The 27,467-nt window shown below is 55.3% G+C and overlaps 1 protein-coding gene across 1 annotated transcript in view; it reads right to left on the bottom strand.

Annotated features, from left to right (window-relative positions):
* Positions 1-20,458, bottom strand: part of GRIK3 (glutamate ionotropic receptor kainate type subunit 3) — a 237,390-nt gene extending 216,932 nt beyond the window's left edge. The window contains exon 1 of the mRNA XM_051832149.3: positions 19,956-20,458. Within this exon, the coding sequence (XP_051688109.3) occupies positions 19,956-20,070 (115 nt within the window). The 5' untranslated portion in view covers positions 20,071-20,458. The remainder of the gene's footprint in view (positions 1-19,955) is intronic.
* Positions 20,459-27,467: the final 7,009 nt, after the last annotated feature.

The raw sequence follows: 27,467 nt of genomic DNA, 5'->3' as shown, positions 1-27,467 counted from the left end.
AAAGTCAACAACAGGAGTCACTGTGCACTTACTCCTCATGTAGGATCTCTGTCCTTAATGTGCTGTACATTGAGATTTAATGCTATAACGAGTACTCAAACAATATAATTCACTTTGTGTTTCTATGGGGGTGCAAACTGTTGAAACCTTTACTTAATGCATACTAAACTGATCTTCTGTAAAAAAAAAAAAAAAAAGAAAGAAAGAAAAGAAATTATCAATTCCCAACTTGACTCTCACTGGGATTAAACATGACAATAGGTCTGATCTGATTTCATCATCATTTAAAAAAATCATCTATTATTTTTCACTTTATGTTTCTGTGTGGGAGCAAACTGTTGAAATCCTTACTTAATGTATACTAAGCTGATCTTCTGTATATTAAGATAATCGAAAATGAATCTTGATGTGAATGGAAGGGGAGAGGGAGTGGGAAAGGGGAGGGTTGTGGGTAGGAGGGACGGTATGGGGGGGAAGCCATTGTAACCCATAAGTCGTACTTTGGAAATTTATATTCATTAAATAAAAGTTAAAAAAAATTACAGGGATGGGGTTTGGGGGGAAACTCTGGAAGCAGAGTTCAGAAAAGGAGGTTCATGATGTCCAAGCAAAAGAGTGAGCCGGGGGGCAGCGCCAGCATCTCATATGGGCACTGGTTTGAGTCCTGGCTGTTCCACTTCTGATCCAGCTCTCTGCTATTGCACCTGGGAAAGCAGCAAAGGATGGCCCAAGTGTTTGGGCCCCTGCACTCACGTGGGAGACCTGGCCTGGCTTCTGCCTGGCCTATCCCTGGACGTTGCGGTCATCTGGGGAGTAAACCAGCAGATGGAAGATCTCTCTGTGTCTCTCCATCTCTCTCTCTCTCTGTGTAACTCTGCTTTTCAAATATTTTTTTTAAAAAAGTGATCCAAGGCCCAGCACTGTGGCTTAGCGGGTAAAACTGTTGCCTCCAGTGCCAGCATCCCATATGGGCACCAGTTTGAGTCCCAGCTGCTCCACTTCCAATCCAGCTCTCTGCTGTGGCCTGGGAAAGCAGTGGAAGATGTCCCAAGTCCTTGTGCCCCTGCACCTGCCTAGAAGACCCAGAAGAAGCTCCTGGCTCCTGGCTTTTCAGGATATGCCCAGCTCTGGCCATTGTGGCCATTTGGGCAGTGAACCAGCAGATGAAAGACCTCTCTCTCTCTCTCTGCCTATCTGTAACTCTGCCTTTCAAATAAGTAAATAAATCTTGTATTAAATAAATAAATAAATAAAAATAAAAAGTGATCCAGAAAATGGAAGATCTCTGTGTGTGTGTGTCTGCCTTTCAAATGACATAAAAGTAATTAAATTAACTTAAGAATAAAAACTTGAAAATGTAAGTGATGTAAGTGTTGAGGCCAGCATTTGGCGTAGCAGCTGAGACACCACTTGAGACGCCCGCAGCCCATGTCAATGTGCCTGGGTTTGAGTGCTGGCTGCAGGCCAGGTTCCAGCTCCCTCTAATGCACACCCTGGAAGACGATGGCTCAAGCAGATGAGTTCCCACCACCCACATGGACACCTGGATTGGGTTCCAAGCTCCTGGCTCTGGCCCTGACCTATTCCCAGCTGTTGTGGGTATTTCAGAAGTGAACCTGCATATGGAAGATTCTTTCCCCACCCACACCCCCAACCCCCACCCCAACCGCTCTGCCTTTCAAATAAATAAATAAATCTTTTTTTTTTTTTCAAAAAAATGATTTTATTTTGGTGCAAAAAAATTTGAAATCCATGCATAGCGTCCCACAGTAGAAGCATTTTCCACCAACTGCCCCAGAGTAAACTTATCTTTAAGCTCCACTTTTCAGAAATATGTTGAAGTGCACTTGTGCTTACTAAGCGTCCACTCCGTGCAGGACCTGGGATGAGTCTGTGCACCGCCACAGTGTGGGGTAGGCGCTGTGGCACAGAAGGGCTAGCTGCCACTCTTGGCACACCCGCATCCCACACAGGAGTGCTGGTTCAAGTTCCCGCTGCTCTGCTTCTGACCCAGCTTCCTGCTAATGCATCCCGGAGAGGCAGCAGATGATGGCCGCAGTACGTGGGTCCCTGCCACTCACATGGGAAACCCAGATGGAGACCCCAGCCCAGCCGGGTCTGTGGGGGGCTGCCCCTCCTGCCCCTGCTGACCCAGGTAGGACCCCGCACCTGCCTTGCGGGCTGAGGTCTTCCTCCCTCCTCCTCCACATCTGCCCAGGAGAAGGTGGGTGGCTCACCTAGAGCAGGAGCAGGGAGCTCAACTCAGCCCACAGCAGGCTCCTGGCCCCCGGGAGACCTTAGGGGAGATCCAGAGTCTCCGTGGCTTTCTTCCCAAACCTCCAGGCCAGGGTGACAGAGGGACCCTGGACTCGCCTCAGGCCCAGCTGGGTGGCCAGATCAACCAGGCCCAGCCTGCCTGCTGGCAGAGGCCGTGAGAGGAGCAGTGACCTGGGAGGAAGACGCATCCCTTCCTGCAGCTGGACACAGTGTGTCTAGAGTTTTCTGGTCAACCCAGGGAGCTGTGCAATGGGGCTGCAGGCCCAGATGCACTCCTACACAGCAGGCGTGGGCTCCGTGGAGGGCTCAAGAAAGGGGCCGCAGCTGTGTGCCGTGGCCTGGCCTCCACTGGTCAGACCCGGGGCAGAGAGGACAGGCAGGCTTCTGGGGAGAGTCCAGCTGGAGACCAGGACACCTGGTCTGTAAACAGCCCTCCCCTGTGCCCCAACGCCTCCCTGTCCTTTCTCACCTGATGGCCCCAGCTTCTACTCGCTCCCTGCAGTCACAGCACTCAGCCACCAGGGGGACGTCTCAGGGCTGCAGATCTGGTTAGGTCACTCAGGGGCTCCCCAGGGCCTGGCTACCTTGGCGTGTGCAGCCTCCCAGCAGGCCCCTTCGCTCTCTCCATTCACACCAGACTTGGGCGACTTTTTTAAACATCAGTGTGAAACATGTAACTGCTGACATCTGACCATGTTTGGCTGGTAGCTACACATGGTTCACCTTAACACAGCCGCCTGTCCCTTGGGTGTCCGTCATGCTGTTCCTTCCACCCAGGATGCTTCCCTCATCCTCCACGTCACCTTCTCCAACCGTCCCTTCCTCCTCCTTCAAGACTGAGCTCAAATGACCCTTCCTGGGAGAGGCCTCCTCTGGTGCGGCCCAGCAGCTGGCTGACTCAAGCTTCAGCCTCTGTCTCTCCTGCCAGATGGCAAGCTCCATGAGGACCAACGATCCTGCCCATCTCGCTTGCCCCTGGGGTGGCATATTCCTATAGCACGAGGGGTAGTTAAGGCTCACCAGGTAAACAACTGCACGTAGAGCTCCACCCCAACAAGTTGTGTGACCTTGAACTTCCGTCTCTTTCAGCGCTCACTTTCTGCATCTACCAAAAGCAGCTACCTCCACCCCAGAGGCGTGCACACGCAGTGCCATCAGGGAGGTGATGTGTTTGCTGTTACACAGTTCAAAATGCGCACAGGCCCTCCCTACAGCTGGCTGCAGCCAGTCACTTCCTTTCTGACTCACAGGCACTGCTGGGAGATGAGCTTACGTAGGATGTGTGCAGGGAGGAGAAAGCCTCTGGGCCAAAGCATGTTCCCTGCTATCACCACGCTGAGTTTGGCCTTCGCGGAGTTTGCATAACCCAGAGCAGGCACAGCCCAGACTTCACAGGGAATGCACAAAACCTGGATTCCGGCAGCAGCGCCTTCCTGGAATTTCACAGGAAAGGAGTCCAGAGCTCCTCGGGAACAGCCCTGGCCAATCTGTGCCTGCATAGGCTCTACAACAGGAAGACCACCACCCCCGAAGGCATCTGACTGAATCCTCAAATAGATTGCACAGGAGACTGCTCGGAATGGATCCAAATATGCGTCCTTGGACCATGACCCCTCTGGTGGCAATTCTCCTGGGATGTCCAAGCCCAGGTTTGCCCCCATGCTGCAGCCTGTGGAGATGTGGAGAGGGTCACTCTTGCCTGTGGGCACAGGAACAAAACGTGCTGCACCTTACTGCTCTGTGGATAGGGGAGGCTGCTGAGCAGAATGCATTAGCAATTCTGTTCATGGAAGAGGAAGGCTGTCCTCACTGTAGAACTCAGATTCCAGCTCTGGGAGCAAAGGAGCTCCCAGGAAGGATCACAGCTCGCTGATGAGTCAGGCTCAGAGACCGTGCACCCCCCCAGCCTCAGGGGGAGATTGATGCCTGCATTGACGGATCACTCCAATGTATTAGGTAGATAAAGAAATTGATTATTCCATAAATCATAGTCACCATGAAAAAAAACCAATTTTTTTAAAAAGAAAATATTATAAATCTGTCTGAGCCCCTGCGAGCGAAAATGTAGCCACTTCCATTTAATTGTCTCGGGGCTTCTTTGCTATGGACCTAGAAAGAGAAGCCCCCGCAGAGCTGATGACTCCCCGGCTGGACGTGGCCTCCCACCCTCCAGGCACGACCATGCCAGGCTGTGGACGAGGAGGGTAACACTGCAGCAGGAAGGGTCTGAGTCAGGCACAAAGAAGAACTTTCTCAACCAAGAAGCCAGAATCACACCCTTTGGAGACTTAAGCCCCGCCCCTCCTTCTCCTGCTCCTCCCCCTCCCCCGCCCCGACTTCACAGACACCAGCCCTTCTAGAGAGCTAGGGTTCAGTTCTGGTGAGAGACAGGAAAGTGGCCGAAATGAGCCCTGAAGGGGACTTGAGGGCAGTGTGCAAGCACTCAGGGGCGACAGAACACGCCAGAACAGCAGCAGTGATGAGCGATTTTAAAGGGGCAAGGGCAGAACGGACGGCAGGGGTGAGGGGTGAGAGGAAGGGATGAGCTTTCCAGCTGTGTGATTCTGCCCATGTCTTTGCCTCTCTGAGCCTCCTCCCCAGGACACAGGAGAAGGGAGAAGATCCAAGTCCAGGGCTCTGGTCTGAGTGGTACATACCTAAATGTTCAAGGACCCCTGGCTGATACTGAAGGTCACCTATCTGTTCCTACCCTGAGGACACAGAGGTGTCCCTGCCCGCCAAGCCCACGGACACTGCTCCACACACCCCCACCCCAGCAATCCCCCGCCCCATGCACTCTGCAGCACACAGTGTGGGTGCTTCAGAAATGTTTGGTGAATCAATGAGTCAGCCCAGATCCATGTGAAAAAGACAGGAAATAAACACGAAATTACAAACAGCATAAAAATAGCCGCATTTCCAAAGAAGATTTTTCTGATTCTGCGAATCCAAGCAGGAGCAGCTAAAAGCCCCAGATTCCCTCCTACTGAGATAATTTCAAGCCAGGGCCCCTGAAGTATCCTTAATTTTGTAGATATCACAGCCTGCTTCTTTCCTGTCCGTTCCAGATCTTTCTCTGTGCTGTGTGATTCCAAGGTCCCGCCTTACCTCCTAGATCCCTGGAGCCTGTGTTTGTGGGCTTACACCATGTCAAGGGCAAACGCCAACCCCCTGGCTCTTTCATCCTAACCCTCACTGCCTGCTATGGCCCTTTGACTTCCAGCCCAGGTGTACCCAGCCATGGCCAAAAGCTCATTGTGCCCCCACTCCCCTCACCAGAGGTATGCTGAGGTCACTCACAGGGTACCTTTTCTAAGCTTGGGAGAAGCTGTGGTCACCACCCGCCCCCCAGTCACAAGGCTCCTCAGACACATCTGGGTGGTGGAGCACCTGGATCCAGGGTGCTGTGGGGAATGCCACGAAGCTGTGACACATCTAATTCCCATCACCTGAACGAGGAGTAATTTTATTTACTAGCAGAAAATACAGCTCTATTATAGGTACGCAGGGCTCCACAACTCGGGAAATAATAACACACCAAATACTTCTAAGAAATCACATTTAGCAGAATAAAAATACATAACACAAGCCTGCTTGCCAAATGCAATGTGAAAGCTGATGCTGACACACTGAGCGAAGACGTTTGGTATCAGGTGCGATATTTGACAAAGGAACGTTCATTCGTTTTGTCATCTGCTACTGCTCCCTAGCAGACAAGCCGTACAAGGCACCAAAGGTTTAAGAGCAATTTATTTCGAAGGGGAAAAAAGGAGAAAAATTCTACCCAGTAACTTCGTTTTCTTTCACCATGCATTACTCGATTTTAATAACCATGAGTAACAGTTCTGACTAGCATACTGTGTGCTGATACTGTGTGCTGACCAAACACCTCAGACCAATTTGTGAATACCAGAGTCCTAGAGGAATAGCCTGGGAAAAACAAAACAATGCCTGTTTAGTAAGGCATGAGAGTACCACATCACTCCTAGCAGAAAGAAGAGGCAGCATGCAGATCGTGGCTCTTGGTACCCAGGACCTGGCTGCTGTCCATGGTGCTGAACACAGAGATTAATGGTGACCCTCACTCTCCCTGCCTCTTGCCAAATCACCTGGTGTTTCCATTACCTGTGAGTTTTCCTAAACACATATGAGTCCAATTTACATTTCTCTCTCAATGTTAAAATTGTTCCATAAATCTGTTTGGAAAATTCTAGAATCTACATCTCCTAAGACTGCAGAATTAAAGCCTCAAAATAGCATAGGGGTGTGTGTGTGTGTGTGTGTATGTGTGTGTGTAATAGGAAAGTAAATGAGGGTTTCCTTAATAGACTGGGGGTCAGAAAATCAATTTTTTTTCTATTTCCTCCCAAAGCCCACTAAGTGACAGAACCCAAGTCATTTCCTCTTTTCTGTTCTCAGTGTCCCTTTCTGTGACAGAAAAGACTGGAGTCAGGTAGAATTCCTGGAGCTCTCATGCTTGGGGTGTGTATACTTGTGTTCTGATTCTTCCATGGGCTCAGAGACCATCACACAGGAGGAGCTTGCCTAGTTTCCTCCAGCACTGAGAGATCTCTTGGCTCCAGAAGGAAGATGTAAGGCATTGCCTCTTTTGCAAGAAGCCAGGGATTCAATCTATCTGCCCAACTCTCCCCCAGCCCTCAGTCCCCATGGACCAGCCATAATTCAGAGAAACCTGAGAGTTCGCCCATATTTTATTTACTGATTCGATGTTACAAGACAAGTAAAATAGACGGCTGTCACCTCTATAAACTGGGCAGGAAAAATGGCCATGTAGACAACAAGCTCTTTCTGCTCATGATGTGTCTATCATCTGTTTCTCCAGGAGGGAAGCAAAAGCAGGAGAGGTCCTGGCCTTGTGGGAGAGCCCAGTACTGTCATCTTCAGGAAGGGAAGCTCAGGACTCCATTGAACACCTGTCCCACCTTCATTCTCAGCTACACTGATACAGTAGACAGATCAGCCCAGCCAGTCAGGAATTGGCAGCATTTTTTAAGTCCTCAGTTTCCCCACTGAGCAAAAAAAAAAAAAAAGGTACTGTATTCTTCATCAAGGCTGAGATAAAAATGGCTGTTAAGACCCAATTCGGGAAGCCTTGCTAGAGAAGCGAGCCTCCACTTGGACACCTCTTAAAAGTACACAAACACATATATGAGCATGCAGTCACACTCCCCAGAAGCCAAGGTGCATGATGCACATATGCCCAGGGCTACATGGCTCAGGATGACTGCCTATACAGGCTAGCCATCAACACTTCTGCTTTACACACAGCTGTCATGTAGACCTGTTGTCTGTAACAAGATCCAGCAACGTGGTAAAGGCAGGCAAAGGGGAAACTTGACCTCTGACTGGCAGCAGTGCCAATGGCACAGGCACAGTTCTGCCTGACAGCTGTCCTGTGCGACCAGCCTAGGAAGAACAAGAAGAGTAGAAATTCTCTTCCTTGATTCAGCTCCCAGAGTGAGCAATGGAGACGCTGTGGAGCAAGCAGGAAGGAAAGAAAGGGGAGGTCAGAGAAGGCAGGAGGATTGGGGTCTCTTCCTGAAGTAGTATATGTCTCTCTCCACTCTCTCAAGAGGAGAATCACCACGTTATGAACCAGACAGCGTATGCAAAGTCCGATCCTAAACTTGAGAAAGAAGGTCTAACATCCCCAAATACTCCAGCTCTGCCCAAAAATGGATTCCATGGAAAAGGTATGGCGTAGAAGCTGCTGAATGTGTGCATCAGGAGACCACCACGGATGTCATGTCTACCTTGACTTCATAGAAGAATCTCACCTAGTCTTTCACAAAATCCTCATCAATAAAATGGAAAATCTGTTGAGCTAAATGGCAGCGAAACTGGGCAGACTTACATTTAAATGTAAGTACATTTAAATGCGACTCTATTCATCATTTATTCAGCAAATATTTATTCATCATCTACGATGAAATATGCATTGTATTAGACGCACTGGCTAAAGTGACAAACAAGTCAGCTTTGCTCCATGCTTGTACGGTGCTTATCTCTTAAGTGATGAAGAATTACAATACAGTAAGGCTAGAAAAAGGGGAGTACAGGGTGCTGTGGGGACTCACAGAAGCAGGTGGAGGCTGAGAAAGGCTTCCTGGAGGAAATACACTCGCTGGGACCTGAGGATGAGAAGCTGGCCGGGAGGAAAAGCACAGCAGGTGCTCAGTACAATGCAGCAGAGACTGAGAGGCCAAGGAGGGGCAGTGCCTGAGTCTGGAGATGCCCGCCATGGCAAGTCATAAATGCCCGAAGGCATCAGGAAGCCAACAGAGCTTTGAACTGGTTAAGCATAGGGCAGTGGATCCAAGACCAGTTGATAAAGCCAACAGATTGTGACATTGGTCGTTTCCTGCCAATGGGTTTATGGAAGACATAACTAAAGCGAGGGCAGATATATTTATCTCTGGCTCAGATGGAATGAAACATGCCAGACAACAGCAGAGGCCCCCAAAGCTTCACTGTGCACATCAGTGGCTCCCAACCTCAACCTGACCGCAGGCCACTGAACCTCCCTCCCATAGATTCCAGGAGGGAAGCAACTAAGGAAGAAGCAAGTATCTTTCATGTCTACCTTCCAAGAAGTGATGGGATAGGCTTAGGTAGTGTAAAAAGAGCAAGAATAACTGCCTAGAGGTTCAGTGATAGAATCTATTGGGGATAAATGACAGCTCCAAGCTTTAGACCCCAAAGATCAACTGCCAAGGAGAAGATGAGAGAAGTTACAGGTCAGCAGCAATGCTTGTGGCAAAGACCCGTGATCTCCTGAGACCACCAGCTCAGTACAGATCAATAGAGTGAAGAGGCTGCTACAGTGCTGTAATAATCTAGGATTCTATAAGCATACACCAGAGCTGAGGAGGTGATGACGCTGGTTTCAGTGCATAGCAGTATCACGGTCAGTTCAAGAAACCATGCTGGAGAAGTCAGCATCACTGGTATGCAGAATAAATGCCTTTCCATTTCTGCATGGCTGTCACACAGAAAGGGGAGCACACCCGAACCAGAGCCGAGGGCAGGTGCTCACCACAGTGAGAGTGATGAGGAACGTTTGCTGAGTGCCTACCATGCTGCATTCTAAGCACTTGGTATGCACTGCCTCATTTAATCATCAGCAAAAAAAAAAAAAAAAAAAAAAAAAAAAAAAAAAAGAGAGAGACCACCAGTGCTCTCATCATTATTATTATGACAAATAGCTTGCCCAAGATTACACAGGTGGGAAGTGGCAGAGGCAGCCCTCAAACGCGGGCTATGAGCCCCAGAACCTGCGTGCTTCCCCACAATACTAGACTGCCAGCTGCTGTTGACAGCTTCCTTTGCATGAGGCATGTTCATTCTCACAACAATCCCATCGGGTGCAATCTGTCACTCTCTCCATTTCACAGGAGAGGAAACCTAGGCTTAGAGAAATGTTTAGTGACTTACCCAAAGTCACACAGCCAGGAGGCAAGGAATGAGGGTTTAAACTCCGACAGATGGAGTCCAGAACCTACACTCCGAACGTCCACACTACATTGCCTTCCAGGAACAGCAGGCAGACACGTTTCAGCTTTTTAGGGGAAACTCTGCAACAAAGATCCGAGTGGATCAAAAACACCTACAACCAACAGTGGGCAAGGCCTACAAGCAGAGGGCTTCCTGCTACAGCTGCTATGCAAGACAGACTGGCTATGCGCTGTCTGGAGGCAGGCACTCCACTGACCACTTCAGTGGCCTCTCAAAGTGTGGTCCCCAGACAAGCAGCATCAGCGCTATCCGCTATCCGGGAACCAGTTAAAAAATGCAAATGCTCTGAAGGAATCTCAATCAGAAGCCCTGAGGATGGAGCCCAGCAATCCTGTTCCAATGAACCCTGCAGGTGATTCTCCTGCATGCTAATGCTTGGGAACCAGAGGCCCAGAATGACCCCAGGGGTTCTTTTTAGCCCGGATTTTGTGATTCTTCACCACAGACAGGAAACGTGATGCCAGGAGCTCTGGGAAGTCCTTGGCTCCCCACTCCTGCTTTTCCGCCCAATTGGGCAGCTTTTTGGAATAGCGAATCTCAGCTCTGCAAAGCAGATGCAGGAAGGCTTTGCACAAGCCTCCCTAGCTCCCATATTTAAAGAGCTCATCCCTGCAGTTGTTCTGAGAACTCTATAAACCCCGTTCCACCGGCAGCCTGGCTGCATCAGCCCCTTTAACAGCACAAGACTTAATTGTCTCCTATGGATCGGAACCCTCTTCACACACCACAATCTTAGCTCCTTCTTGCTCCTTTGTACCCTCTGCTGTCCTTAACCACCGTTCAGCAGGGCACCAAAGGATTTGGAGTCGCAGCCTGCCACTCCCCCTGGATCTCACTCCACCTCATTATCTCTGATGTGTAAGATCACCATGGGGACTCTCTCCTCCCCAGCTTTTGCCCAAGGCCTCATTAGCCTGTGTCTCCCAAATCTGTCCCCCCAGGGCCCAGCCTCCAGCCACAGGCTGGCTCCAGTCCCCACTGGCCTGCCCAGGAAGCAAGATTCGATGCCTCATCCAATAAGCAAGCGCTGATCAGAAACTACTCAGACCGATGCCTCAAGGGCATCCCCTCACCAGGGCTTCCTCAGCTCTGAACACACCAAATGCACTTCAATTAAAACCCTGCCAATGCAGGGAAGAACCAGTGCCCCAAGGTTCTGATACGTGATGGTGCAGGGGGATGTCTGGGAGCTGGGACACAGCAGCATCCTAGGAGGGGCACCTGTCTTGTTCCCCAGCATGGTGGGTACTTAGTACAGGCGACTGGACCCACCTATTCCACTGCAGGGGCCATGGGTGTGGCAATGGGCAAATGCCGTGTTCTGAGCTACAGAGTGCTGGGCACCAGGCTTAGCACAAAGCAGAAGGCACAGGAGAAGCAGACAGCTTCCCCGCCCAGTCTGACAGCAGAGACACGGCCTCTACCCTTGGGGAACCCTCCTTTTGCTCCTAACATCTATTAATCATCAGGCACCGTGCAAAGAGCTTTACATACTTTATCCCCTTTAATCCTCACAATAGCCCTGTGAAGACGCCACGAGGAAGTTCAACCACATGAAATGTTGGGAGGTCAAAAAAAGCTGATTCGGGGACAGTGTTATGGCACAGCCTGCAATGCCGGCATCCAATATGGGCACCAGTTCCAGTCCCAGCTGCTCTATTTCTGATCCAGGTCCCTGCTAAATGTGCCTGGGAAAAGCAGCAGAGATGGCTCAAGTGTCTGAGCCCCTGCAGCCATGTGGGCGACGCAGATGAAGCTCCTGGCTTCTGGTTCCAGCTCCTAGCTTCAGCCTGGCCCAGCACTAGCTGTTGTGGCCATCTGGAGAGTGGACTAGCTGATGGAAGATATCTCTCTCTCTCTCTCTCTCTCTGTCTTTCCCTCTCTCTAACTCTGATTTTCAAATAAATAAATAAGAAAGAAAAGCCAGCTGATTCCACATTAGTACTTCTACTTCTGCTGTGTGCGGAGACGGAGGCTCAAGCGGGTGACTTGTCCGAGGGCACACAGCCAGCACACGCCAGGCTCGGCTCCGCCGCAGACCCGCCGCATCTCACCCACCCCACCATATACCGCTACCTTTTTCTGCAGGTAAACTCAGATATCCAGGGTATGTGAGACACATCTGATGGCAGAGATGTGGAAATGTGAAGGAAAAACTTAGTCCAACTCAGGAGTGGGCTTTCGGCCTAATGGTTAACAGGGCCAAGCACACACAGGAGTGCCTGCACGTAACACTTGCTTTCAGCTCTGGACTCCAGCTTCCGGGAGCCGCAGGTGATGGTTCAAGCAACTGGGTTCTTGCCACCCACATGAAAGAGGAATTGAGTTCTTGGCCACTGGGTTGAGTTCCCAGCTCCTGGCTTGGGCCTTACTTAGGTGCCACTGCAGGCATTTGGGGGGTGAACCAGCAGATGGAAGATCTCTGTGTCTCTCCCTCTCTCTCTCTCTCTAACTCTTTCAAATAAAAAAAAATATTTAAAAAAAGAAATCTTAGAAGTCCACATTAGAATCAATGGACTGCACTGCAGTGGTCCTCCAGTCCTGGCAGGGGTAAGTTCTAAGACCCCTCAGTGGATGCCTGAGACTGCCAGGAGTCCTAGGCCCTGCTCAGATGCATGCCTCCATGAAAGGGCATGACTTACCAGCAGGTGCAGTAAGAAATTCACAAGACATCTGTGACAATATACTCTAGAAACATCAAATGAAAGTGATTTCTCTCCTCTCTCTCTCTCCAAATACCTTCTGGCTGAGTACCCATCCTTTTTGTGAGGAAGGGAGAGCATACAATGCTTAGGTGAAGTTGGGTATATGAAGGGTTACTTGAACACAAGCCCTGTGACACTGTGGCTGTAGATATGGTAACAGAGCTTCTGATGACAAAGCAGACCATTGAGTGACTAACGAACAGGTAGCAGACACAGTGAGGACACACGGGACAAAGGGAGGATTCGTGTCCCAGGTGGGAGGGAGCAGGATGGTGGGAGATTTCCATTTAAAACTTACTAACTTGGGCCAGCGCTGTAGTATAGTGGGTAAAGCCACCACCTGCAGTGCAGGCATCCCATATGGCGCAGGTTCGAGTCCCAGCTGCTCCACTTCTGATCCAGCTCTCTGCTATGGTCTGGGAAAGCAGTAGAAGACGGTCCAAGTGCTTGGGCCCGCGTGGGAGACCTGGAAGAAGCTCCTGGCACCTGGCTTCGGATCGGCACAGCTCTGGCTGTTACGGCCATTTTGGGGACTGAACCAGCAGATGGAAGAACTCTCTCTCTCTCTCTCTCTCTCTCTCTGCCTCTCTGTAACTCTGCCATTCAAATAAATAAATGAATCTTTACAAAATAAATAAAACTCTTTATTTCTGCAACTTTTCACTTAACATCATTTTCAGATCTTGGTCAGACATGGACACACAAAACCATCAAGAAGAAATGTGCAGGTGGGAGGGCTTTCTGTATTTGATTCCAAAATTCATTACTGCCCCTTGCTAGTAATGGAAGAGATGGCCTTGGATGCCCTTGGGCTGCTCCTTTTCTAATGGGGGAGGCAGGGCTCAGGTGCCTCACAGACACACCCCAAGCCTGACCATGGCCAAGGTCAATACCATTAGTAAACACGGTATAAAGGTCAGGGCCCCAGGACACTGAGCTGAGAGGAGAAGGAAATGCCAGACTCAGAACAGAGGCAGGTGGCCTGGGGGCGGCTCATGGTGGTGGGGTGGAGGGTGGGGGCCCTCTGACAAGGCTGCTATGAAAAGCAAGCCACCAAAGGGAAAGAAAAGCAAAACTCAGAACGACCTGTTGTCCTCAAACCCTGTTCCCTGGATGCCAATCCAGTCTCATTTCTCCAAATCAGGCTCAATCCGGATTCTGTCCTCAGTGCACAAAGAAAAGCAGAAGGAGACTTTCACTCCTAGAGCAAGGTTGACTCCAGATGCCTGAAGGGGCCCAGATTTAAGGAAGCACTCACTCTCGGGCCAGTGGTACAAGCACAGGGTCACCATTTCAAAGCCTCCTTAAATTCTGACTCCCTCCCCAGCCTCACCCTAGTCCCACCTCTGTGCTGGCCTCCATTCCTGGAACAAGAACAAACACTGATGTTTGGAAAGCAATTAAGCTTTTTTGGAAAGACAGCACAACTATTCTGACCCTATAAGGCAGGCAGGATCATCCCCAGTTTTATAGATGGGGAAATGGAGGCCCTGGAATATGGCATGACCCCTCTGACCACGGCTGTCCCCAATCTGTCACCAGGTTAGTGACTCTGCATAATGAAACTTCCCCATTTCCAGAACTGCTGGGTCCCTGGAGGCCACCGTCCAGGACTCTTCCTGTTCCTGAGAGAAGAAACACAGTGGAGGGGGATGGGTAGGCTTGGGTTTTCCTGTGCTTTTATGGAGGTGATGTGAGGAAGGGTCGATCGTCCCCACACCCAACCCACAGTGCCACGGGACAGCAACACATATCCAAGACCCAGCATCAGCAGAGCTCACCCGCTCCTGCTGCCTAAGGCAGGCTCTGTGTAGAAGGAGGGGATGCGTCTCTTGATTAAAAATAAAATGACTATAAAATCTGTGAGCCTGGAAGGGACACTGGAATGAGATGGGACCAGACTGGTAAAGGAAAGGGAGAGATAAGGAAGGCAAGAGAGAACCGAGAGAGCTAACTCACCAGCCCCCTTCTCTCGCTAGCTCACTGGTTTCTGAGGTGGAGGGGAGGGCACAAAGACAACAGGGCCCTTGGGTTTCCCCAAGGCTTTGACAACATTTTCGAGGACAGCAGGGCGGCTTCCAGAGACCCCAGAGCCTCCCATGAGTGGACCATACCCCAGGGAGAGCTCATCCTTTATTTAGGGATTAGATAAAACCTGGGGCAGAGGCTGAAAGCCAGACCAGAGGGGAGGGTGCTAAGGGTGAGCAGGTGCAGTGGCAGGTGGCGAGGAAAGCCAATCAGACCTCTCCTCTGGGAGAAGCAGATCTGCCCTCTGACTCATTTAGACTGAACACGGGTACCGATGGGGCGAAGGCGGCCAGACCCAGCCCAGCCCAGCGAGACCAGGCTCAGCTACCAGAACCACAGCAGAGGGAGCACCATAGTCAGCTTCCTTAAAAACGATGGCCTCCCCCTCCCATCTTCAGACTGCACAAGACCTGGGGCCAGACAACCACCGTCCTGACCCTGCCTCCAACACGTACAGACCCGGGGATCTGGGACAAAGGACCTCACCAAGCTCAGTTTCCTGTGAAGGCTTGAACAAGATGGCGAGCAAATGCCACAGCGATGTTTACTGAGCACCTAGTACTCACTGAGCCACTGGTCGTGGTTTTAAAAAGGCACTCAGCGCAACGCCTGGCAGCTGAGGGTCCAACAGCTGGGGGCCTCTGTACTCATGATTTTGATTATGCTGCTAAACCAATGGGGCCCCAGGCAGGATGCATGGCAACCCTCTCTGCACAGGCACACTGCCCTCTGGTGCTGTTGCCGGGGAATCAGCGCCTGGGAGCACAGCCACTCCAGGAAAGGAGCCGGCGGCCAGGCTGCTGGCCCCATCGGCATCGGCATCGGCTCCGTTTCTGCACCTCCATCCCTCCAAGGCTCCAGCCTCAGCACCACCAGCCTCCCAGGCCAGGAGGGATCAGGTGGAGGGGAGTGGGGGGGGGGGGCGGTGGCAAGGCCAAGCCAGAGTCTGTTGGAGGAGGGCCCTGCCCCACGCCTGCAGCAGCTGACATTTTTGTGGCCCTGCAGGGCCTGGGGAGCTTCTACCCAGCAGAGTAGAAACCACGGCTCTCTCTGTTCCCTCTGAGGGTCCTGGGCAAGCAGGCAGGGCTGCAGCTTCCGGAGGAGGAGGCTGGGGCAGCTGACTGTGACAGGATGGCGGTGGCAGAGGCTTGTGCAGGAGAAACACAGCCTGGTTTCTAAGCCCAAACAGGTCTCCCCCTGAAAGACCACCCAAGCAGTCCCCAGGGCTGCGGGGAGGGCAGGGCAGACACAAGTGGTTGTAAGGCCCAAAAGGGCATCTGTGCCTCCTCCCCCCGGGGCAGGGGCTCTGCTTTCCAGCCTGAGACAGAGACTGCCTTGAGAACACTGGGACTCAGGGAGCCCCACAGCCCCCACAAGGGCCCCTAAAACAGCCAAGCTCTCCAGCATTCCTGGAGGGGTGGGGTGGGGCCAAGAGCCGCCCCTCCAAAACACTATCAAAGGGCACAGTGGGTTGGACTAGCAAGGGCAGCCCTGGGCTCAAGGGGAAGGCAGGCGACTTTGGCCGGGGTGGGTGCCTGGCTCAGCCTGCATGAACCACCTCTACAAACCCCCAGGTCGCACTGACACCTCTGCGCAACGCGAGGCAGGCATCAAGAAGAAATTAAACTCCAGGCTGATGGGAGCAGCTGGGCTGAGAAGTGGAGGCAGAAATTCCTCCGGTTAATGCTCTCCCGGGCCCCTCGGGCCACTCCCAGGTCTTGTCTGAAGCTATTTACTTCCAGGGGGAAACCCTATTGATCTTCATTCAGCTGCTGTCTGTTCCTACACGGCGGGATCTTTCAGCGCATCACCAGTCACTGAGAAATTTCTCATTGTTTCACACGCAGCGGCTTCCAAACTCGAGACAAATGTTCGGGACCATTTGGGTGAACCGATCAGAAGAGCTGAGGATGAGGCTGGTTTAGGAACTGGGGGGCCGGAGGGAGGGGGCCTCACTCCCCTGGGGATCCCAGTTCATTCAGGAAGCTCAGGACCTTGCAGTTCAGTTCTGCTCCGTCTGCAGAAGCTCAGGGGGCCCCGAGCTGGCCCAAGCCTTCCCGCCCACCCCCATACACATGTACACCTGCTTTATAGATCTGCAGTCATTTGGCTTTGAATCTCCCCACTGGCTGGCCGGAGCACACCAGCAGCCACTCTCGCTCCTCATCCCAGGGAAGTGCTAGCCAGGCTTCCTTGGCTGCTGCCACCCCTGTCTGGTTCCCTTTCCAAATCCTAGGCTGGCCCTTGATCCACCCTGGCCCCAGGCCAAGGCAGGAGAGAAGGGCTAGCCTTGAAACCTACAATGGCTCCAACAGTTCTCGCCAGGCTGCACTACAGGAAACTCTGAAACCACAGACTAAACGAACCATCAAGGCCAGTCGCACAGTTTACAGATAGGGAAACTGAGGCTCAGGGCGGGAGGAAGAGTGTGATCTGGTCTGCATACAGAGCGGAAGCGACAGGCCTCTGTCTCCCAGCCCAGTGCCCCCCCTCCTCCACTTCAGCTTCCAGGTCATGGAACCTGGAAATCCAGGCCCCCACAGGAGGTCACTGGAGCCACTGGACTGAGAGGACCACCTTCCGTGAGCTAAGATCAGGATCCATCCAAACAATAATAACGATGGTAATAATAATAAAATGCAGAACAATATGCCTTGCAAACCTTCAATGAGCAACACTTGATAGTCATATGCAGGATACATCTTCCACATATTCATATAAAATAATCAATGATCATTTTTTTCCCGCAGACTACAATCCAATTACTCTCTCTCCCTCACTCTCTCCCTCACTCTCCTTTGTTACTTGCAAACCATCCAAGCAATCAATGCCTTGACCTCTCCCTCTGATAGACACAATTACAAAAAGACAGAGCAATGCAATTCATCTATTCAAGACGGATTGTTTGAACACTCTGTCACACTGCTGAGCTATCCATCTCCTTGTCTAAGAGGAAATTTCAGTCCCCAAAAGAGGCACAAAGAGAGGGGGCGGGTACAAGGCTCTCCCAGCCCAGAAGAGCCCCTTGGCACCTGCTGGAAAATCCTCTCTGGACTGGTACTCGGTGAGGCCTGTCTGCAGCAGCAGGACTCAGCTTCAAGTGCAGCCGGCTCAGGCTCCAGTCTAGGCGACCAGAAGCACCCAGCACACCTTGGAGCCCAATTTCCAGGGCCTCAATTCCTGCAGCCCCAGCCGAAGCCCTGAGATCCCATGGATGGGAAGGACCGGCACAGGGAGATGGCATCAGGCCCAGCCAAGGCAGTGTGTCTGGGTTTCCCATGAGCTTGCCCCCTCCTCTCTCTCCCCCTCTTTCTCTCTGCCATGTCCATTGGCTCCAGCCGGGGTTCGACTGGAGGCCCAGAGGGCCAGAAGCTCAGCTCCCCAGGCAGCCGCAGAGAAGCCCGGAGGCCTCAGCGCCTCCCCTCCACCCCAGTTGGCACGGCTCCGGCAGTCACGTTTGGCACCGGCGCAGCACCCCAGTCCCTGGGCTGGGACTCAAGTCAGGCAGGGCTCTTGGCTATGAATGGCCTGGGCCGACACGCTAATTCATCCTGGGGCTTAATACCAAGAGGATGAGAAGAGGGGCGGGCTCTGCTGCCCTTTAATTGCATTATTACCGGCTGAACCCAGAGAGGGGTGGGCAGTTGGCGGCTCTGCTGCTTCTGGCGGCCTTCGGGAGCCTCCCGGCCACAGGAGGAGGGGCAGGTAAGGACACCATCCTGCCCCTTTCCAAAAGATCCACCCAGGGCTGCCCTTCTCTGCTCCGGTCTCTCTAGGCCTCCAGAGACTTCCACCCCTGAGGCTGGGCTGGGAGCACACCCCTCCTAGCCGCCTGGTGGAGGGGCCCGCAAGGAGGACCTGCAGTGCGTGGGGCTGGCACACAACACTGTTTGGGTCTCTCCCCCTTTTTCCCCTAAGGACACCTTGCCAGGCAACTCGCCCCTAAAAAGGGAATAAAGGAAGGGTTCGTCGAACTACCGAGGGTCTGCGGCCCTGGAGCAGTGACCAAGCTGGGCACTGCTGGGGCAGGCAAAGGCACACAGAGAAAAGACATTTTCGGGTCGCCAGGAGCAGCCTAGACCACAAAGGGTTAAGTCTGACGGTGAGGGCTGTCCCCAGGCTCCCCTCCCAGGCCTGGATGTCTGCCGGCCAGGGTCCTGAGCCCCGACCTGACCGAAAGACCTCAGCTCCGCTCTGGCTCCGCCTGCACCCAGAGGTCGGGGTCAGGATGGCCTGGCTCCTACGAGATAGGACAGAGAACCAGAGAGGAGACGACCCCCTCTGGGGTCTCCGACCACCTCCGTGGAAAACGCGGGTCCGGAAGCCAAGCCCGACCCTGCTTCCCTGCACCCGCTCGCTTCCCGCCGCCAGCAGCCCGAAGTCCGCACCTGGAGAAAAGCCCCGTAGGAGGAAGGTGGCCCTGGCTCGGCGGAGCTCGGCCCGCCGCCTTGTGCCAGACGCCTGCGATGGCGCCTCGAGAACCCAGGCGGCCCAGGTCTCCGGCCTGGCAGCGGGCGAAGGGCCCACGACAACGGAAGCGACCGCCGGCCTGGGACACGCACGGCCACACGCACCGCCTCGAGCGCTGCCCCCACGATGCCTCGAGCGGCCACAACAAAGTTAAAGCCCCGAGTTAAGAGTCTCGGGCGAGGAGAGCGGAGCGCAGCCCCGCCAGCCGCCGCCAGCTGCGGAGGGATTTCAGCTAACTTTGCAAACCACCCGACGCGCTCGGCCGCCCTCCCGGGTCGCGCCGCGCCGCCTCCGCCGCTCCCTGCCCCCCACCCCAAGCCGGCACGGGCCGGAGAGAGGCCTGAGTCCCGAGGGACAGGCGGCAGCGCCCGGCGGGGGACCGCTCCTGCCCTGCCCCCACGCCCCGGGGCTGAACGGGGGCCACCGAGGCCGGGGGCGGCTGCCCTCTTCCTGCGAATCCGCACTCTGCGTCCCCGCAGCGGCCGCCGCTCCAGCTGTGCCCGAGGTGGGCGCGGGAGGCCCGCGGGGAACGAGGAAGACACAGCAGAGAAGTTGGCGCCTTCCCCAGGGTTCCAGCTCCGTGGAGATGCCGGGTTCCAGAACTCGGGCTGCGGCCAGATCTGCAGGCAGTCGCGGCGGAACGCGCCCGCCACTCGGCTTGGGACTGGACCCCTCGGCTACACTCCACCGAGTCTGACCTCCCAGGAGCGCGCCAAGGGCCCCGCGCCCGCAGCGGCCCGGCCGCCTCCTCCCCAATAAGTAAGGCCGGTGACCCCAGCTTTGGAACTTTGTCCTCCCCGGGACGAGCTCCTGGCGGTCAGGCGGCCCCGGCAGCCCGCAGAGAGGCTGAGGAAATCTCTCGGGATCGCGCTGCGAGACCCCCGTTCCCAGCCCCGCCCGGGCGCACTGAGACCACCCCCGGCTCCAGACAGCCCTTACCGATCCGGATGACGTGGGGCATCCCGCGCGAGTCCGGGATCCAGAAGGCGCACACGAGGAGCCCGGCCCAGTATTCCCAAACCAGACTCCGGAGGCGCCGCCAGGGAGCGGTCATCGTTGGGCGCCGCCGAGCGTGCCCGGGGCGCGGCCGTGGCGGGCTCCCTGGGGCGGCAGCTCTAGGCGCGGGCTCGCAGCAGCCCCCGAGGCGCCGCCTGGCCCAGCCGCCGGGCTCCCGAGCGCCGCTGCGAGTGGGGGGCGCCCCGCGGCGCCGCGCACATCTTACTGGGGGGCCGCCCCGCCGGCGCCCGCCCCGCCCGGCTGCCGCCCACGGGCCGCCCGCGAGCGAGGCTCCTGGGCTCCGCCCGGACTCTGCTCGGACTCGGCTCTGGCTCGCGTCGGCTCGGCTCCCGCGCGGGCTCCCACCTGCCCCGGCTGCCGGGCGCTGGCGGGCGGGCTGCACGCGTCTCCGGCCGCTCCTCCTCCAGCCGCCGCCGATGCTATCGCCCGGGCTCGCACAAAGCCCCGGAGTGGAGTTGCACGCGCGCACACACACTCCCTCCCAGCCCCCTCCCCCCGCGCCCTGCTCCCGCCTCCCGCGCCGCCCGCCGCCCGCGCTCCCTCCGCGCACACACACTTCGCACTCACACTCGCCCGGGCGCACACTCGCGCGCTCACACCTGCGCAGGGGGCAGGGAAGGGGGCCCTGGACCCGGGCGCAGGGGACCGCCAGAGGATCGGCACTCGCGCTGGCTTCCCAGACGTCCCCATCCGCCCTTGCCGCCCCCAGCCCCTTCAACTGCGAGGGCACGCAGCCCGGCAGGCAGGCACGGAGCGAGAGCGCTGGCACCGCAAGCGGGGAGACGGCAGCGGCCCAGCGGCCCGACCAGCTGGAGGAGACGCGCCCGCGGGCGGCAGCGAAACCGGAGCCCGCCGTCTGCAGCGCCTCGCCTTCCAGCTCCCACGCGGCCGGCGCTGGCGGGACGGCGGCGGCCGGAGACTGACCAGGGAGCCGGCTTCCCTCCCCAACCCCACCCCTCGTGGAAGCAGAGTTGGGGCTGGGAGACCGAATTCAAAGAGAAGTGTCCACGCGCCGCGCGAGGGCTGCTGCGGGAGCTGGTAGGGGTGGCAGAGCCCAGGCCAGACCCGGTGCGGTGGGAGTCAGGGCTTGCGCGCACGCGGCTGCGGGGGAGGCCGCTCAGTCGGCGCCTTCGGAAAAGGGGCGAGAGCGCTGGCTCCCCGCTTCTCTCGGCGCGGCCGCGGCCCCCTCCCCCACTCCTCCCGAGACATCCTAAAGAGAAACGGCCGTTTTCCGTGGCATGGAGCAGGGCCCACGGGGGCACTAGCAGAAGGGGTTAAAAAGAGACGCTGTTTATTAGCAATAATAAATTTTTTTCAAGTGGCGCTGGGTGTCGAGGGAAGCGCAGGGCTGTGGAGCGAGGCTGGAGCAGGAGCCGCGAATTCCGTAGTTAGGCGAGTTTAATGACCTTTTTGACAGAGACAAAGCGATGCCGATACAGTAGATAAATAAAGGGATCTGTCACCGGGCAGCAGCGAGGCTGTATGTGAATTTATTTTTCTCATTTAAATAATTTGATCTATTCCATCATTCCCAATCTCTCCCATTTGCCAGCTGTCTGCAAAGAGCGTGGCCCCCAACATCTGACGAGCAAATCTTTTAATTTTCTTACAAATGCACGGTGAGTCGTGCTCCCAACCGCTGTCTTTTTTTTCCCCCTCCCAGTCTGGGTGCAGGGGACCGTGGCGTTGTAGCCGGTGTGAATATGCCATGTGTCTAATCCTGTCACTGACTAGGGGACTCCCTCCCGCCCCAAGTGCAGGCTACTGTGACTGTAAGAGGAGGAGGTTCCCCGGGATCCCTGGCAGGGAGCAGAGGTCACCCTCACAGGTCAGCCTGCCCCTGCAGGCCAGCCCCCCACTCCGTGCGGGGTGTGGGGTGCAGGGTGCTGGCCATCCATGGACCTCCCTCGCCCCTTCAGCTGGCGCGGCCGGTTTCCCCAGCAGCCCCTGGAAAATGTTCCAGGGACTTGCAGACAAGAGCCAGAGGAGCAGCAGTTGCCACCTCTTGTTGGACAGTAAGGGCCTCAGCGGGCACCAGCCAGGAGGAAGAGCAGGAGAAGGGAGCCGGGCCGCACCCTGCAGACAGAGCAGAGGGGCGCTCTCCCTGGGAGGCTGCTGCTTCTTCCAGGGCTGGTTTGGTTGCCCCGAGGAACCACAGGGCCTGGCTGTCCTGGAAGGAGGAAATTCCTGTGCCTTGCTGGAGAAGTGGAAGGCACAGGGCCAAAGAGGCATGGCCAGCAGTGGCCACCACAGCTGGTTAGGGCGCGGAGGGGAGAGCCTGGGCGCTGACTGCGTTTGCTCCTCATGCAGGCAGCCCCTGGCCTGAAAGGGACAGGGCTCAGGGGACACATGGCTTGGCAGGGAAGAACAGGAGAAACAGAAAGGCAGAGAAGGAGCAGATCTGCGGCCAGCAGGAGGGAGGGGTGGGGAACAGGAGGAAGAGCAGCCTCCAAACAAAACAAAACAAAGCCAAAAGCAAAAGAGAGAGAGAGAGAGAGAGAGAGAGAGAGAGAGGTACCCCAGAGAAGTGAATGGATGCTGCCCCCTCCACCCTGCCGCACCAGAGGGTGAACATGGGACCCTGTCACCTTCGAGCCCCCTCCGCCCCTCCCCCTGCGGCATTCCAGAGCAGGGCAGAGAGAGGCTTTGCTCTGCTGCCTCCCTGCTGTAGGGCCCTATCTCTGGGCCTGGCAGCCCAGCCGGAAGCCTGGGGTCACAGGGAAGCTGCAGCCCCGACGCGGGAGGTGCCTTATTCTTGACCTAGCTGCAGGCAGGTGCTGTGGCACAGCCCTTCCGCAGCTGGTTCACTCCCAGGCTCGGGGAGGGTGGGATGCATTGCAACAGCAGAAGCATCAGCAGGGGCCGTGAGGACGGGTCGCATTTATTACGCATTTTCTGTGTTCCACGCATCGCTTCCCCTCATCCGGTCCACAGCCGCTGGGGTGGGATCGTTGTCATTTTTCCATTTTGCTGGTCAGGACTCTGCATTTCAGAGGGGTCAAGGGAGAGGTCCAAAGTCATCCAGCCAATATGTGATGTCTCTTCCCTCTCCCCTCCCCTTCCTCTCTCCCTCCCTCTCTGTCTTCCTCTCTCCCTGCCTCCTTCCCCTCCATCCCTGTCCTAACACTTTGGGGGCACCGCTCTTTGCCATGTGGGTGGGGGCCCAGGTTCCCATGCAGGCTCAATAGACTCCTAAGCTTGCAGGGCTCACCCGTGTCCTGCAGCGCCTGCGCTGAGCGGGGACTGGCCCGGGAAAGATCTGCATCACTTCTGGCTGCCTGCGAAGCAGATAAGAGTAGAACAGGTGCGGTGGCCTCTACTGGAGCAGACTGGGAGCTCAGGGGCCCTAGGAGGAGCATCCTGCCCTCCTCTCTCCCTTTCCCTCTTCGCCATTATCGCCGGCACTGCCGTGCGCCTCTCCAGGCTGCCCGGTGGCTGGCAGGCAGGAGGGCTGGCACTCTCTCAAGCTGCATCTCTGGGCACTGGGAGCGGCCACTCCCGGCGTTTGGAATTGTTGGTAAACAAGTCTACCCACCAGCCAGGCCTCCGCTCCCAGCTCCCCCACGAGGCAGCCAGCGCAGGATTTACGAGGCCTCCAAACCTCATTCAGACTAATGCAGCTTTTCATTCCCAAATAAAAGGGGCCGCTGTCTGAAAGGACAAGTGCTCCCGCATTTCATTAACATCCCGGAAAAAAAAAAAAAAAAAAAAAAAAAAAACAACCACGGCTGAGCTGGCCCAAGCCAGTGCCAGCGAGATTCACGTCTCCCACCGGCTCACAGGTGGGGGCCAGGGCAGGAAGAAAAGGGAGACTGCCTGCCCCCTCCGCAGACCCCTCCCCAGCTTCTGCAGGTGAGGGAGGGGCCGCGGTGGTGGCCGAGAGAGCGATCCTTTGGAAGAGTCCCTTGTGTGTGTGTTTTGTTTAGCCTGATCCACTCCGCTCTCAGTCCCCTACAATCACGGTGAGTGATGAGGCCCTGGGCTCCAGTTACGGAGATTCATGATCCCCACTTCCCTGGGAAACCGCGGAGCAAAGGCGGCGGCGGCGGCGGCAGCGGCGGTAGCCGCGTACAGATTCCTAAGGCTTGAGTGCCCTCTGCTGAAGTCTGCCTACTTTCATCTCCCTTCCGGCCGGCTGCCCGGCGGGCAGGCTGCTGGCCATGGCTGAACGACGAAGCCCTGGGGCCCCAGCCGCTCTCCCGAGTGTCACAGCCCCTGCCTGCTCCGGGCCACGGTGCAGAGCTGGTTTGGGGTGTCTTGCTGAATGGAGGAGGGGCTGCAGGACAACATCTCAGCCCAGAGTGGGACCGGGACTAGAAGGACGCAGCTGGCAGCCCCCTTACCTGGTCTCTGCCAACTGCCCGAGTGAAGAGGGGGAGGCGCGGGCCTTCCCAGCACCCACTCTTTATTCTAGAATCCTCTCCGTGGCAAAGGCACGTGCTTGCCGCATAGCTGTGCCCTTGCTCCTCGTCACAGGACATTGCGGCCAGTCTCTTGGCTCAGGTCTAGGGACCCTGTCTATCATCTTCCTGGGGCCTCTGTCCTTCATCCCCAGCCCAAGAAGGGAGGGGCAGGGGCAGGCGGCCACCTGAGCAAGCCGGAAGCCCAGCGTGGGTTTCATCACCTTACGTTTTTGTCAATAGTCAGGCAAGTTCATTCCCACTGAAGTCAATTCCTGTGTTTATTGTCAGCTTAACCTGCTGCTGCGAGTTATTTCTCAGCAGTGAGGGAGACAGGTAGGCCAGAGATATGTTATGTTACTGACATCTGCGTTTCAATGGTTCGGGTGCAGTTCTGGTGAGGAGGCAAGACGCTGCCGCAGCCCCGCTTGTATCTATACATAATGGAACAGCGGCAATGGGCTGGGAGCCTAGGGGCTCTGCTGCCAGGCAGGCAGGGGAGGCAGGAAGCCCTGCCCACAGGGAAGCAGCTCCTCCCCATCTCTGGGGTCCCGTCAGTGAGTCCCCCTTGCTTAGCACCAGGGGTGGCGGCCTGAGTCATTCATTCAATCGTTTCCTAATTAAATTATTCATGCATCCATTCATTCTTTCACCTGCTCCCAGGCTCATCCTCTCATTTTTCCCACTCCATCTTTCACTCATTCACGGATTCATCTGTTCAGGCTCTTTCCCATTCATGCACTCACCCATTCATTCAGCCATTTTCTAATTAACTCATCCATCCCTCTGGGATCCACTCAGACATTCACTTATTCATCCCTTTATTCGGTGTTTTGCTAAGTTATTTGCTTCCTTGTTCTCTCACTCATTTTTTCATCTATTTGCATTCATCCCCGTATCCATTCATGCACTTAGTTATCTGATCTTTGATCCAATCATTCACTTGTCCATTCATTCATTCATCTATTCAGCCCTCTGCCCGCTCACCCACTCATTCATTTACTCACACATTCATCTGCTCACTCATTTACTCTGTCATTCACGCAGATCGAGCACAGACACCTGCCTTCTGCTTCAGTCGTTTGAGGGGGCTGAGCCTCAGACGCCCGGGATGCCCTCGCCATATGCTGAGCTCCCCAGCCAGGGCCCCCACCCCATCCCAGGTGTCCTGGCTCCTCCAGAGCCTCTGCTCTCATATCTTCCTCCTTAGCATGAAGCGCAGCAGCCTGCAGGATTCGGCCAACTCCCCTGAGCTTGGAGACCCCCCGGGCATCTGCCCTACTTGCATAGATCAAGTCCCAGAAAGGCCCAGGGCCCAGGTACCACCGCACACGGAACGTGTGCTGCCACAGTGAGCCAAGCGCTGTCGTGGCTTCGGCTCGCGTGACCTCCTTTTGTCCTTGAAACAATTCAGGGCTGAAAGGGCCAAGAAATGGGCTCAGGGGAGTCTAGTAACTCGCTCACCCGGGACTCGCTGGGGAGGGCAGAAGCAGGTGGTGTGCTTTTGCTCAGGGCGGGGGGGGGGGGAAGCTGATGAATGAGGGAGTAAATGAGGGAATGAGCAAGTGAATGAAGGAATGACTGACCCTCACCCAGAAAACTAAGTGGAAAGCTGAGCTTCTGATCTAAGTGCCTGGCCTCCGTGTCCAGTGCTTTCTCACTGCTTAACGTGTGCTCTCTTCATGCACATTTTAGGGGACCGGGACCGGGAGAGGCAGGGTAGGAGTGGGAGGGGCGGTGAGGCGTAACTGGAGCATAAGTTGGCCAACAATAGCTTTGTGTGGCGAAGTGCCCCCCTTGGAGGCTGCTACCAGCCGGTTCTCTGTTCTCAGCTGCACCTGTCCCCGCCGCGGGCAGGAGGCTGCCACCATCCCTCCATAGAGAGCGAGAGACAGAATGAGCTGCGAAAATCCAATCACTGAGTGATAAGAAAATAAACAAGTGAACTTCTCCAAGTTTGCCAGACTTCCCTGCCCGAGGCCAGCTTAATTAAACTTGATGCAGAATTTTAAAGTGGGAAAATAATTAGGGCAAGTGGTAGAAAGGAGAGCGGAAGGAAAACATTGTTTTGTTTTGTGTTTTGCTCCCTCTTAATTATGCCACAGACTGTCTCTCTGATGGATCCCATCCCAAGTCCGCCCTCCGCCAAGATTCCAGCAGGTGGTACGCTGTGTGAGTGGCACAGGCACACCTGTGCCCCTCTGGCACGCAGGTAAGGCGCTGCTCTGCTCACAAGTCAGGCAAGACGGCACGCAGCCAGGCTGTGAGTGGAAAGAGCACGCGTCTTGGACACTCAGGGCGAGGAGCCAGCGGGAGGTAAGGGCAGCAGCTAGGGAAGGAGGTGCTGCCTCCCCCGTGACGCCAGAGCTGGGTCCTGCTGGGGACAGTCCTAACTCCCACAGTGTGGTCCTGCGACAGAGTCTTGGCCATGCAGCTTCTGTCCTGCCTTGCTCCGGGGACAACTGGCCAACAACTGAGAAAGGCTGGAGAAGGTTCTTAATGTGTGTGCCTGGAATAGGGCTGAAGGTGGCCAGAATTCCGGCTGCTGCAGGTGCCAGGGATCGAGCCCACCCCCACTAGAGCACCTCTGCGTCCAGATCCGCCCTTGCTCTGTTGTTGCTGATCTTCCTCCTGACCAGGGGCCCGGGCTGGCCAGAGGCAGAGGCAAGCAGGGCTGGGGGGAGTGACAAGCTGCTTGGGGGAGGGAAGGGGAAAATTCCTCTGGTTTCCTCGAAGGGAGCTAGACAGATGCCAGTGCCTACATGCCTCCAGTACTGCACACACACACATGTGCACATACACACACACGTGCATACACACAGAGCTAACACCCGTGGAGGACCTGTAAAAGCGTGACCTCTGGAGCCAGGCAGCCTGGCGCTCCAGTCAACCTTGTCTCTTACTGGTTGCATATCCCTGTGTGATGCCCTAATTGTCTGTGCCTCAGTTTCTTGTCTGTGCAATAGGGATACTCAGAGGCTCTGTCTGCCCTGCAGGGCTGCTGTAAGGATTAAATGAGCCGAGGCACAGGATG

This window comes from Oryctolagus cuniculus, chromosome 7 (genome assembly GCF_051225735.1).
Source record: "Oryctolagus cuniculus isolate XC-2025 breed Fujian yellow rabbit chromosome 7, ASM5122573v1, whole genome shotgun sequence".
Lineage (NCBI taxonomy): Eukaryota > Metazoa > Chordata > Mammalia > Lagomorpha > Leporidae > Oryctolagus > Oryctolagus cuniculus.
This window is presented reverse-complemented; position numbering and strand designations above follow the sequence as displayed.